At 59.4% G+C, this 13,230-nt stretch overlaps 1 protein-coding gene across 1 annotated transcript; it reads left to right on the top strand.

The window, feature by feature from the left end:
* The first annotated feature begins 1,947 nt into the window (after nucleotides 1-1,947).
* On the top strand, nucleotides 1,948-7,657 carry INHBB (inhibin subunit beta B). The gene is made up of 2 exons (XM_042994248.1): nucleotides 1,948-2,395; nucleotides 4,896-7,657. The coding sequence occupies exons 1-2, from the start codon at nucleotides 1,948-1,950 to the stop codon at nucleotides 5,669-5,671; spliced, it is 1,224 nt and encodes a 407-aa protein (XP_042850182.1). The 3' UTR covers nucleotides 5,672-7,657.
* Nucleotides 7,658-13,230: the final 5,573 nt, after the last annotated feature.

Below are 13,230 nucleotides of genomic sequence, written 5' to 3'. Positions count from 1 at the left end.
GGCGGGGGGATAGTGGTGCTGGAGACCTCGTCCTGGGGCTCGGAGCCGCCCTGACGCGAGGCTGGTTCCCCCGCACAGACGACGATTTCCCTGGGGCTTGGAGCCGGCAGAGGCAGCGGCTGGCCAGGCCTCCAGCGGCCGCCGCCTCCTTTACTCCTCCAGCCCGCGGGGCCCACGCCTCGCCCAGTGCGCCGGCGGCCCGAGGCGCTCGGCTAGGGCACTGCAGCCCGGGAGCGACATCCACCCGCGGAGCCAGCCCGGGGCCGCAACCGCCGCCCCCGCCTCGCCAAGCTCGAGAAGGTGCACCCCGGGAGGGCCGGGGGCGGCCGGCCGCCGCGGCGAGAGTTGTTTCTCCCGGTCGCAGAACGAGGGCAGGGCCTGCGCGACCGCGGGGAGGGGGGCAAGCACCGGGATCCCGGGCCGGGAGCCCGTCGGTGTCGCCCGCCGCCCAGTTGGGCGAGGGTCCGGGGCGCCCACGTGGTGGGAAAGTTTCGAGACTGCAAAAGTGGCCGGGCATTGCGGGGGTGGGGGGAGGGGAGCGGGCCGGCTTGCCCCTCCTTCCCGCGAAGGCAGAAAGGAAAAAAGCGGGGGGAAGCGGGGGTGGGCGTGGGGAGCGGGCGGCAGCGACCTGAACAGATTCCGCCCCCCCCCTCTCCGGGGGAAAGCCGGAGCGGGGAGGCACGGACAGCCTCCTCCCGCATGGCCAGGACGAGACTCGCTCACCACCACCCCCCCCTTTTTTTTTATGCCAACGTCTATCTCAACGCGCGCGCACTTACGGAGATTGTGCGGCTTTTTTTTCCCCCTTGGGAGAAAAAACGAGGAGAGTAAAAGAAGAGAGGGCAAAGAGAAGAACTCCTCGGCAGGCTCTGCACCGTGTCGCGGCCGGGCACGGGGACGCGGCCGCCACCCGCCCGCTCTCTCCCGGCCCTGCGGCGTGTGCCAGTGGGAGAGCGAGCTAGGGCACCCGCACCCGGGGACGCTGCGAGACTTTTAGGCGCTCGAACCAACCTCGCCGCCGCCGCCGCAGGCAGGAGAGACAGGGGCGAGAAGGGCCCTGCCTCCGCCTCGCCTTCCTCGCACGGCGCCCCGCGCCTGGCCGGCCCGCGCAGGCAGGCGGAGGGAGGGAGGCAGCGAGAAGGCGGGCGGAGCGGAGGCCCCGGCGGAGCGCGCAGCGGCCGGCCCGCCCGCCGGTGGATGCGGCGCCCCGGGAGCCTAGAGACAACTTTGCCGTGTGACGCGCCGGGAGGACTGCAGGGCCCGCGGCCGGGGGCTCCGCGCCGCCTCTGAGCGGGGCCGCGCGGCCAGCGCTCCCCGGCGCTCCCGCCACTGCGCTCGCCCCGTTCCGCCGCCCACCCGCCGGCCCGCGGCGAAGACTACCGGCCCGTCGCCGGCAGCCGCGGCCCTTCCTCGGCGCTCAGGTGCGAGCGCGGGGCCCCGCCGCAGCGCCCGCCGCAGCGCCGCGCCAAGCCGCGCCCGGCTCCGCTCCGGGGACTCGGGCGCCTTCGCTTCCGTCTCGGCCAAGTTGCGTCGACCAGCCCTTTCGCCACCTTCCCCTCGCGGCGGCCAAGGCGCCGCCACCGCCGCTTTCGCTTCACCGGAGCTGGGGGCTGCGGGGCCCCGACGCGGAGAGGATGGGGGGAAGGCTGCAGATGCCGAGGCGCCCTGAGACGCCCGCGCGGCAGTGACCCTCCGACCCCCTCCTCGGCTGCGCGCCTCTCCGGCCCCCGCGGCCCTCGGCGCCCCTTCCCCGTCGCGCGGGAACCCCCGCGGCCCGGCCGGCCCCCTCCCCCTGCTAGCCGGCGGCGGCCCTCCCGGCGGGCGGGCGGAGGCCCGGGAGGGCGCGGGCGGGGGCGGGGCGGGGCGGCGCGCCGGGAGCCCGGAGCCCGGCCCTGCGCTCGGCTTGGCTCGCCTCGCGGCGGGCGCCCTCGTCGCCAGCGGCGCACCATGGACGGGCTGCCCGGTCGGGCGCTGGGGGCCGCCTGCCTCTTGCTGCTGGCGGCCGGCTGGTTGGGGCCCGAGGCCTGGGGCTCGCCCACGCCCCCGCCTTCGCCCGCCGCGCCGCCGCCGCCCCCGCCGCCCGGAGCCCCCGGCGGCTCGCAGGACACCTGCACGTCGTGCGGCGGCTTCCGGCGGCCAGAGGAGCTGGGCCGGGTGGACGGCGACTTCCTGGAGGCGGTGAAGCGACACATCTTGAGCCGCCTGCAGATGCGGGGCCGACCCAACATCACGCACGCCGTGCCCAAGGCCGCCATGGTCACGGCCCTGCGCAAGCTGCACGCGGGCAAGGTGCGCGAAGACGGCCGCGTGGAGATCCCGCACCTCGACGGCCACGCCAGCCCGGGCGCCGACGGCCAGGAGCGCGTCTCTGAGATCATCAGCTTCGCCGAGACAGGTGGGTCGGTCCCACGGGCGGCCAGCTGCGGCCCTCATTCCCCACCCTCTTCCACTCCCTTCTCCTTGCCCGTTCTGGCCGCCGCAGCCAGTGCACCTTGGGGGAAACGTGGACTCCCGGCCCTGCCGTTCGCCCCTGGCCCTGTGCACCCCGTCCTGGTTGCCGTCCTCCTCCCTCAGGCAGCGTACCCCTGCTCCCCCGTCCCCGCCGCTGAGCGCCTCGCCCTCCACCACTGCTCTGAAACCGGGCCCCAGCGCCTCTGGGCGCGCATCCCCCTCCCGGCAGATGTGTGCGGCCCTGGCTCCGCGGGCACTTGCTTGGTGATTGCTTAATGTTTTTGTTTCCCACGATCGGAGTGTAGGCTTAGCAGTGTGGTTGGAGATGTGTGTGCTTGTTGATATCCGTGGGCCGGAGAAGTAAGTGTGTGTGTATGTGTGTGTGTGCGCGCGCGCGCCTGTGCCTGCGTGAGAGGCCCCGGGGCCGCTTCCATCGCCGGGCAGCGTGGGCTTGCCAGGATTGCTGAAGCCTCACTGGGGAGAGCTAGGCAACCTCTCTTCCGATTGTGTGGGCACCGGAATCGGGCGGAAGGCAGGCTTCTCAACAGGTCCCATCATTTACGCAGAGAAAGACGCGGCTTGGGGGCAGCCCCGTGCCTCTAGGCTTGCCTGGCAGCGGCAGCAGCCCCCTCACTTTAGAGCCGCAGAGTTGGTAGTTAACAAAGGGTAGGAGTCCTTTTGGGAATTTTCTTCCGGCCCTGGATTGCAAATTTCTACCACTGTCTAAATATAATAATAGAGAAAATCTTTCGGAACTTTAAAAGAAGAAGGAAAATGTGCCCGCGCGGAAATGCTGCAAGTGCTTTCCACTCCGCTGTCCTTTTCAGGACTTGAATGAGCCAGGCTGGCTTTTGTGCCTGGAGCTCAGCCCCATTTGTGCCGAGGGGACTGCGGAGAAGGTCGCAGAGGGGGAAGCCCTGGTGCGGGCTGGGCTGGGGTGGGCAGGGAGCTTGTGGGAGGGGGGAGCGGTTGTGTCACCAGGCTGAAAATGCCCCCCACTCTTCCAGGCAGCAGGCAGACGGTGCTGGTGCCGCCTGGGGATGAAAAGGGATGAAAAGTTTTGCATGGCCGAGTGTGGAGAAAAGCAGAGACAATCGGGCTGGTTTGTGCTTAGAAAGAAATGCATTGCCGTTTTAGCTGTCCGACCGAGTCAGGGAAAGCTCGACATGCAATTAGAGAGCTTGGATTAAAAGGTGCTTTGGGGCCCAGAGTAGAAATGTGATTCTGGAAGGTCGAGGAGGCCTTTTGGTCCCGGTGGCACAAAATGACAGCGGGGGCTGGTATATTTCTGGTCCGTTTCACGGAGCCAGCTCTTTGACTTATAAATAACAGATTCAGGTCACAGGCAGCTCGTCCAAGACCAGCTTTTAAGGCTGCACTTTCCCCCATTTCAAAGTCAGATGTCAGTGTTATTAGAGGAGCCAGGCGAAGCCTGAGGAGGGGGCTGCAGGGCGGTGGTAGGAGGTTTGATAAAACCAGCTATGGCCACACAGTTGCCTTATTTGTTCTTCTTGCCAAAAAAAAAAAAAAAAAAAAAAAAAAAAAAAAAAAGAGAGAGAGAGAGAGAAAGAAAGAAAAAGAAAAAGAAAAAAGTACAAATTGTCAGAAGAGTCACTGAAAAATGTAGGATGAGCGTGTGTAGTTGTATCTCGGTTGGCATGGTTTCTCTTCTTGTTGAGCTGAATTATGGAGGAAACTTAACAAGCCAGTTCCCCTTTTCCTCGGAGATTTTGAACACGCCATTAACGGGGAGCCGGTGTCTCACGAAAGGAGTGGACCTCAAGTTTCAAGGCTGAAGGTCCTGTCCCTTGGAACCAGTCAGAAACGAGGGCTGCGCTTTGCAGCCTGCAAAGCACACGTTCCCGTGTCAGAAATCTGAGCAGAGCTCGCTTGTTTGCAGTGGAGGATCCACTGGGGGTTGGATCAGATCATGCTTAGGTAAACACTAGGAAGAGGCAGTAGGTGGCTCAGCTTGATTTTGCAATGCCCGGAGTTAACCAAAAAAAAAAAAAAAAAAAAAAAAATTCTCTACTGAAACAACCCACCCCAAAATCCTCGGTGCGATCCTGGTTTTGTTTTCCAGATTTCACAGATACCCATAACAACTTGTTAAGATCTTGGCCTCTTGACAAGTTCCTCTGTTGAGCTTTGAGGCCTGACAGCCTGTCTCCAGGGAGCCCTGGCCTGGGAGAGGTGAGGCAGGATTTTATAGGCCCGGACCCTCCAGCTCCAAGTCGGTCCGGGTTTCTCAATGGAAAATGATTTTTCTCTGCCTCTCCCAGGTTCCAGTGAGAGGCCCTGGCCCCAGAAACTGTATTTCTGGTCAATAACGTTTTCCAGCTGCGTGGCAAGTTCACATTCCAGCATCAGGCAGCAGAGTGTCTTTCCGCGTTGCCTCGTGTTCTCCTTGAATTAACTTGGCCTGCTCTCCCACTTCTCCGCAGATGGCCTTGCCTCCTCCCGGGTCCGCCTGTACTTCTTCATCTCCAACGAAGGCAACCAGAACCTGTTTGTGGTGCAGGCCAGCCTGTGGCTTTACCTGAAGCTCCTGCCCTACGTCCTGGAGAAGGGCAGTCGGAGGAAGGTGCGGGTCAAGGTGTACTTCCAGGAGCAGGGTCACGGCGACCGGTGGAACGTGGTGGAGAAGAAGGTGGACCTCAAGCGCAGCGGCTGGCACACCTTCCCGCTCACCGAGGCCATCCAGTCGTTGTTCGAGCGGGGCGAGCGCCGGCTCAACCTGGACGTGCAGTGTGACGGCTGCCAGGAGCTGGCCGTGGTGCCGGTGTTCGTGGACCCCGGTGAGGAGTCGCACCGGCCCTTTGTGGTGGTGCAGGCGCGGCTGGGTGACAGCAGGCACCGCATCCGCAAGCGGGGCCTGGAGTGCGATGGCCGGACCAACCTCTGTTGCAGGCAACAGTTCTTCATCGACTTCCGCCTCATCGGCTGGAACGACTGGATCATCGCGCCCACCGGCTACTACGGGAACTACTGTGAGGGCAGCTGCCCGGCCTACCTGGCAGGGGTCCCCGGCTCCGCCTCCTCCTTCCACACGGCCGTGGTGAACCAGTACCGCATGCGGGGCCTGAACCCCGGCACGGTGAACTCCTGCTGTATCCCCACCAAGCTGAGCACCATGTCCATGCTCTACTTCGACGACGAGTACAACATCGTCAAGCGGGACGTGCCCAACATGATTGTGGAGGAGTGTGGCTGCGCCTGACTGCGGCGGGGCTGCGGCGGCGGGGCGCAAGGGCAGTCCCAGAGGGTCTCCTGCCAGCCCCTGTGGGCACCGGGGGCCCAGCCGGCTGAGTGCGGTCCTTCCGGTCCTCCCGTTGGGCTGCCCGGGAGGTGCCGGGGCGAGGCCTGAAATATTTTTCTACTACTTCATCGAGCAATCAGTCAAAGCCAGAGCAAGAACCCTCAACTGACATGAAATACTTTCAGATGCACACGTAGACACGCACAGCCAGACGCATCCTGCCACCCACACAGCAGCCTCCAGGATACCAGCAAATGGATGCGGTGACAAATGGCAGCTTAGCTACAAATGCCTGTCAGTCGGAGAGAATGGGGTGAACAGCCACCGTTCCCACCAGCTGGCCCGGCCACTCTGAATCGCGCCTTCCGAGCACACATAAAAGCACAAAGACAGAGACGCAGAGAGAGAGAGAGAGAGAGAGAGAACGAGAGAGAGCGCACGGGAGCCACAGACAGGAAAAGCAGATGCGGGGGTGGGGAGCGTGCGGACAGGCGGGAGGGCTGCGTGGCCCCCTTTGCTTGTGTGCAAAGCCTGCCATGCCTCAGCATCTCCTGGCTCAGACGTGTTGGCTTCCTTCCCTGCCTGGGATCCTTCATGCTGCAGGACCAGGGGGGCCTGTCTTTTCCCACCCTTGTGGAGAGAAAGAGGCCCAGAAAGGACACAACCTGCCAGAGACCGTGGAGCAGTGGCAATGACCGTTTGACTGTTGCTTGGGTCCCTGGCGTGACTTCTGTGTGTGTTTGTTTTGGGGTAGGGAGGGAGGGAGAGGAGGAGGGTCTTAATTTGATGCTTTAACTGATCACTAGCAGTTGACAGGTCATTCATTCCAGTTGTATAATTGAAAAGGGATTTTTTTTTTTTAACCAAGTATGACCTTTTAAGTTAAAATTTGAATTGTTTTACACGGGAAGAAAACTAAAAGTTGCAATCTGTGCCCTTCACTGGGGATGTTCCTCTAGGACTTATTGGGGAGGGGTGGAAATGACCCCCGAGGCAGGGGAATGAGCCCCGAGGAGGAAATGGTGCAGTGGAGGCATTCTGGAAATGCTGGTGTTGGGGGGTGGGGGTGCCTCCTCCCCCAGCGGGGTTGTGGGAGGGGAGCAGTTTAGCCGGTCTTGGAGAGATGGGGAAGGCTTTCAGCTGCTTTACAGAAGTTGCCCGTGTGGGTCCCGGCCACCAGGGCCGGCCATGGACGTGGCCCCAGCCTGCTCGCCTGCCCGCCTGCCCCTCCTAGCACTTGCCGACTTGCCTGAACGCACATGATATAGCACTTGCCCAACTGCGTGTGTCCAGAAGTGGCCCTTGGCATATCACTGAACTCGCTCACCCCCAGATGTCCAAGTGCCACGTGAACTATGCAATTTAAAGGGTTGACCCACACTAGACGAAACTGGACTCGTACGACTCTTTTTATATTTTTTATACTTGAAATGAAATCCTTTGCTTCTTTTTTAAGCGAATGATTGCTTTTAATGTTTGCACTGATTTAGTTGCATGATTAGTCAGAAACTGCCATTTGAAAAAAGAAGTTATTTTTATAGCAGCAAAAAAAAAAATACAGTTAAATGTATTATACATAATTTTGGAACCAAAGAGGCCAACAGATCAGTTTTAATTTTTATTAGATGGTGAGGCCATCTTCTGTGAGGTAGACGTTCTGAACAATCCCGTGAGTGGCCTGCCAACGTTTCAGGGTATAAATGGATTTTGTTTATTCAGTTTGATGTGTCTTTTCTATCTTCACACACCCAGAAGGTACAGTAAAAATGACTATGGTAGAATGCAGGTGTGCGTCCTTAATTCCCCACCTTTATGTTTATTTAATAAAGCTCCCCTTAGGTTCTGTTTCATAATAATTTAAAACCAAACAATTTTCCCATAGACTTGCTGTTAAAGTATTTTACATCTGTGTACAGTTTAAGAAAATAAAAGATCGAGTGCCACAGGCTTCCTGCCTGGTGTGGTGTGTGGGGCGGTGGGGTCCGGGCTGGAGGCGGTGGCGGGGAGGAGGGCGGCGGCCAGGCGTCCAGCTTTGACGCTGGTTGCCTCCGCGGCCCGCTCCCGGCGCTCTCTGAGTCCTTGCCACGAGCACGGATGTCAGTCGGAGAGGCCAGGAAAAATGGCAGAAGATCAACATGAAGGACAATTAGCAAATCCAGGAATTACACGTTTGTTTACCCTCCTTCTCCCGAGACTAATTATGTTTTACTAAAGGCGCATCTATTACCGCTTGAAAGTGCCGGTTTGAGCCCCCGTCCCTGGAAGGAAATGTAAAACGTGGAAGGTTGAAGTGCAGCTGACCTCCGTGCCATGTATTTACTGATCTAGGTGACTGTAACCCAGAAGAGGCTAGGGCCTTGGGAACAGAAGGGTGAACAGAAAGGAGGCCGTGAGTATGCTAACTGTCCTTGCCTGTGGGGATTTGAGCTGGAGTAGGTGGTGGTGGTGGTTTTAGTACTGACAGATGTCCAACTGCAATGGCAGGTCTGACTTGAGACACCCACAAAATGCTGTTGTATGTCGTGCTTTTTTGGGGAAGCGATTTCACCATTTTCCGAAGTCGGGAATCTGAGGTGCGGAAAGGTTCAGAGCTTGCCCGAGGTCAACACAGCTGGCACAGGCACCCTGGGCGCTTGAGCCCAGGTGCCGTGGCCGGGCCACCTGTTCTCTGGGAGGACGGCAGCCCTAAAGCCTCGCCTTCATCCGAGGCCCTGCAGAGCCATGGGGCTGGGCCTTGGTCTTTGGGTCACATGTGGTCTTCCCAGAAAATCTCAGGACAGTTGAGCAGGTGGGACCTTACAGATTGATTTAACCCCGTGAAGGTAACAGTGGGGAAACTGAGGGAGGCCCTGGGCAGCAGGAGGGACATATCTCGATTTACACAGCCATCTGGTAGCAGGAGGCAGCCTCTGGCCTCTTTTCCCATCCTTTGCCTATCCGAGAGAGCTACTGCTCCGCCGGCGTTTTGTCCTAAGGGGTGGATTTATTGATCTGCAAAGTCTACAGACGGTATACAAGTTAATAGGGGTGAAGAGGAAAATTTCATTAAAAAAGACCTGGCCTGGGCATTTGGGGTGTAAGTCAGGATCCAGCCGCTTCTCTGCTCTGCAGTGGGCTGCATCCACCTGCTGCTGGCTGCTCCAGGCCCTTGATCCAGCCCCTGCCCACCCCTGACCCAGGAACTTTCGCCGGCAGCCTCTAGGAGGGACAGTGTAAGTCACCAGGGTCCCACACTGTTTGGATATTGAGCACCTCCTGGGACCCACCTCTGGGGCTGAGCTTTACAGGGTGGTCCATGGATCCCACCGTTAGTCCCAGGAAGGGTCTGGGACTCTGAGGTCATGAGGCCAGTGGGCTGGGAGATGGTCTCTTGAGTGGTACTCTGCTGCCCTTTGCAGGCATACGTGCCTGTGCGCTCCGGTCCCCCTGGGGCAACGGTAGTTGGCAATTACTTTTCCTGACAGGTGCCGTGGGGACAGGCATGCCTCCTCTGTCCCAGGGCTGAGTGTTCTTTCTCCAGTAGGGATGCACATCTTCCTTCCTGTGCTTCTGGGGCCAATTGGCTCCCCTGTTCCTTCTTCCTCATTCAGTCCTTAGTCCTTTTCTGCCTACTGCTTTTTCCCATTCTCTGCCCTTATCTTCCCAGTGGGCCTGGCCTGAGGGCCCCACCTCTCCCTGACGATGCCCTTGGAACCCCACAGCGCAGGCCCAGAGAGCAAGCCTCCCACACCACTCAGCAAGTCCAGCGCCTGTGACCCTGAGCCCTCCTGCGCTGCTTTAAGGTTCCTCTTCCTTCCCCCGTGTCCCTCTCTTCCTTCTTCCGGCCACCAGGCTGTTAGCCTCTCATAGGACAAATGGGTCACACGGGGCCAGCCAGAGCCAGAGGCTGCTTCCCTACCTGCCTCAAATGTCTCCACCCCCTATCCGCTGTGATTCGTGAGCTCCCGCTATGTCAGATTCATCCTTGGTGGACCTTCAGACGTGCCCTGAGTGCTCAGTGACCCAGTGGAGCCAAGTCTGGGGGTGCGGGGATGGGGAGGGCGCCGGGGTGAGGAGATCCCCTGTGCAGACAGCGCCACGCCTACCAGCCCTCTGTTCTCCCCTATTTCCCAGATGGGCACACTGAGGGTCCACTCAGCAGAGGCTCCGGGGTGTCCTATGTCTGTTTTCTCTCTCCGCCCTCTCAGTTTGGTTCAGGGTGGGGCACACGGTGGGTCCCCTGCGGCCCGGTCCAGTGTGGAGGCAGCACTGAGGAGGGCCCATTATGTGTCAGAGCTTTTGTGCCTGTTCCAGCTACTGGGTGTGGCACCACTGCCACCCGGTGCAAAGGCCAAGGGTCTCCACTCAGTGCAGACAAGGGTCTGGGAAGGGGACTCGGCAGCTTTTGCTCTGTGACTGGGCCCCTGCCCCACCTGGAACCCAGGCCTGCCCAGCACATGACTAGCATGCCCCCTGCAGACCCTGGGGATTCTTGCTGGGGACCCCACAAGGAGCCTGGCAGATAATCCCTATACAGCAGCCTTGACCTCCTTCAAGGTCGGGGTGGTGGGCATAGGCTGCCAGCAAGCCATGAAGACTGCTACGGGGAAAGAAAGCATGCCTGTGTGGACAAAGAAGCAGAAAGCCAAGGCCCCTTCTTGCGGGCAGAGGCTCCAGGAGGAACCCGGCCCCTATTCAGCTTTCAACGGGATGTTTGACCAATTGATGTTACCCGTGGGCCTCGCACAAGGAGCTGAGCCTGTGTAGGTGAGGCATGGGCGTGAGCTTGGGGTGTGTGGTTGGCTGTCTCTGAGGCTGTGTGGGCGAGCGTGTATATGCGTGGTTGAGCGTGAGACCATGTGGGGTTTGAGACTGCGACTGTGGAGTGTGGCAGCATGATTGGTTGTGTGTATTTCTTGCCATTTTCATGTTTTCCTCGTCATGAGGCAATGCACCGGGCTGGTTATATGCTTTGTGATTGGGGTAGCTCTGTTTGTAAATGTGGCCTGTTGCTGGCCCCCCCCGCCCCCTTGCAGCTGGAGACTAGATCATCCCCATGTTGGGCAGGTGCTGGGCGGGTTGGGCCAGGGGGCAGAGGCATGATTTCTGTGGCTCCTGTGGTTGCCCACGGTGTGGTGTCACAGCCCCTTCTGCCCTGCCCTGGCCACTCAATGCCTGGGGTGGGGGTGGGGGGCCACCACTTTAAAAGTAGAATGGTACAATCTGGCCAGTCATTTTCTGGGTATCTGTTCTTATGTGCTGGGGAATCAGCACGTAAGATCATCTCAGTTTGACAAAGACCTCGTGACAATCCGGGGTCAGAGTGGGAACAGGTATTATTATCCCCATTTTCCAGATGAGAAAATTAAGGCTGGGAAAGCCATTCACTGATGGCTCAGCTCATAAGTGGCAGAGCTGGGATTTGCCCCCCAGGAGCTGTTTCCAAAGTAACCTATAGCCACTGGGCTGTCTAGGAGGAGGGGTAAGGGAAGACAGAGCTGTTCTGGGGCCTACCTGGAAGACAGGAGAGGCTGGGGCTCAGGGTTTTCTCTGCTCCCGCTCCTGCCTGAAAGTCCTGCCCAAGCCTGGCATATTAATGGCATCTGTGCGTTGAGATGTTCTCTCTGCCCATGGGGACTGCCATCCATGGTCCATCCCCACTCCCTCCGTGGCTAGGTGGGTGAGATGGCTGCTGGGCCCAATTCTTGGAAAACAGATTATGAACAAAACAGAGTTGGGGGGGTGTGGCCAGAAGCCGGCGGCCTTGCCTCTGGGTCCCGCAGTGGTGGAGAAGGCGGTTTGGACAATCTTCCATGAGCACAGTACCTCGGCCCCTGTGGATGGATGTGTATGTGCATGCACGTGTGTGTGTATCTGTGTGTACGTGTGTGTGTGTGAATCTGATAGACATCCCCACGGCCCAGGGAGCTCTGAGCCTCAAGGAAAGAGCCCTGGTTTTTAGGCTACCTGGGAGCCCTCATTTACCCACTAGGAGTCCCACCCTCAGCCTCAGGGGACATTCTGAAGGCAGTCTGGTTCTGTGTTGGGGCTTTGGGGCATCTTCTGGCTTCCCACAGGAACACAGTGAGGGAGGTAAGTCACTGCTGGTCACCCCCTCCACAGATGAGGTCACGGGGCCACTTCCCAGCTCCCTGGGTAGGTAAGCACCCCACACTGGCTCTGGGACAGCTTCCTAACTTCCCTGCTATGGGCCAGGCCCCGAGGACCCCCTGTGGCTCCTTCCAGGCCACCTCCCTTCCCTTCCTGAGAGCAGGTTCAGTGACTCTTCTTAGCTCTAATAGCATGAGTGGCCTTGGCAGATCCCGGCCCTGGAGCTGCTCCCTGTCCTTCAGGTGCATTGATCCCTGGGGGCTGTGACACATCAGATCCATCACAGGTAAGGCGTACCTTTCTTTGGGGGATGGCCAGCAGTGGGAACCAGGAAGGGGCTGGCCCAGAGGGCCGAAGGCTGTGTCCTTCACCTATTTGGTGGTGGCAGCCACAGGCCAGCACTGCAGTTGGGGACCACAGATCTTGTTTTTGAAACGTACCCGTGGCGTTCTCCTACCCTTCCTGGGTAACGTTTTAAGGAAAACTTGGTGGTGGACCCTGTCACTCTCCTGTATAGAATTCTTCCAGGACCCCACGGCCCTAGGAAGAAGTCTGGTGGCTAGTGGGCTCCCCAGGGCCCCGAGCCTGCCACTTACCACCTCCCCTCCCACCCTGGAGCCCGCAGTCCCCACCTTGCATTCCCCACCCAGGTTTCCTTCCTGTCTGCAGCTCCCCACCTTCACCTCTGTGCCTCCAAATGCCCTTTCTTTCCCCCTTTCTCCTCCTACTTGGGTAACTGTGCTTTACCCTTTGGGGCTCTGGAGTAGGAGTGCTGACTCCCAAGGCTTAGGAAGCTCCTCACGCAGATACAGTGACCTGTATCGTCACTGATTTGAGGCAGCAAGCCTGGACTCTAGGGGAGCTGGGGTCTGCCTTGTTCACCACTCCACCGTCCTGAGGCTGGGAAGGATTAATGCTCAACACACAATTGTTAAATGAAGGAACACACGCTCAGGGCGAGGGCTGACCCTGCTCACCCATTTCCCTGATGAAGCAACTGAGGCTAAGGGGACCAGCAGGACCCGGGGAGAGGCTCAAGCGGCTAAGACCAAAAGCTAACGCTTCTTCTGGCCGGACTGGCACTCCTGACCACGCCTTGGTTATTTTTCTCCCTTTTAAGAGCGCCCCGTGCCCCCGAGAGCACAGATGACTCATGTGATAGCATTTCAAAAGCCTGCAATTTGCCCTGAGTGTTCAGGCCACATGAACTTCTGCTGTTGCCGTGGGCAAAGGCAATGTCCACCTGCCCGGGTGGCAACCAAGTGCCCAGGCTCCAGTAAAGTGTCCATGTTGGCTTCCTGGTTCCTCCCTGGGGCTCGTGGGACCCCGAAGAAGGCCCATCCCTCCCTGCCCTTGGACTTCCACTCCCGGGAAAGTGTGGTTTGCCACCCGAGGGTGTCTTATAAAAGCTCAGCTTTAATTAATCAATC

This window comes from Panthera tigris, chromosome C1 (genome assembly GCF_018350195.1).
Source record: "Panthera tigris isolate Pti1 chromosome C1, P.tigris_Pti1_mat1.1, whole genome shotgun sequence".
Lineage (NCBI taxonomy): Eukaryota > Metazoa > Chordata > Mammalia > Carnivora > Felidae > Panthera > Panthera tigris.
Note: the sequence above shows the minus strand (reverse complement) of the source record. Positions and strands in the feature narration are given on the sequence as shown.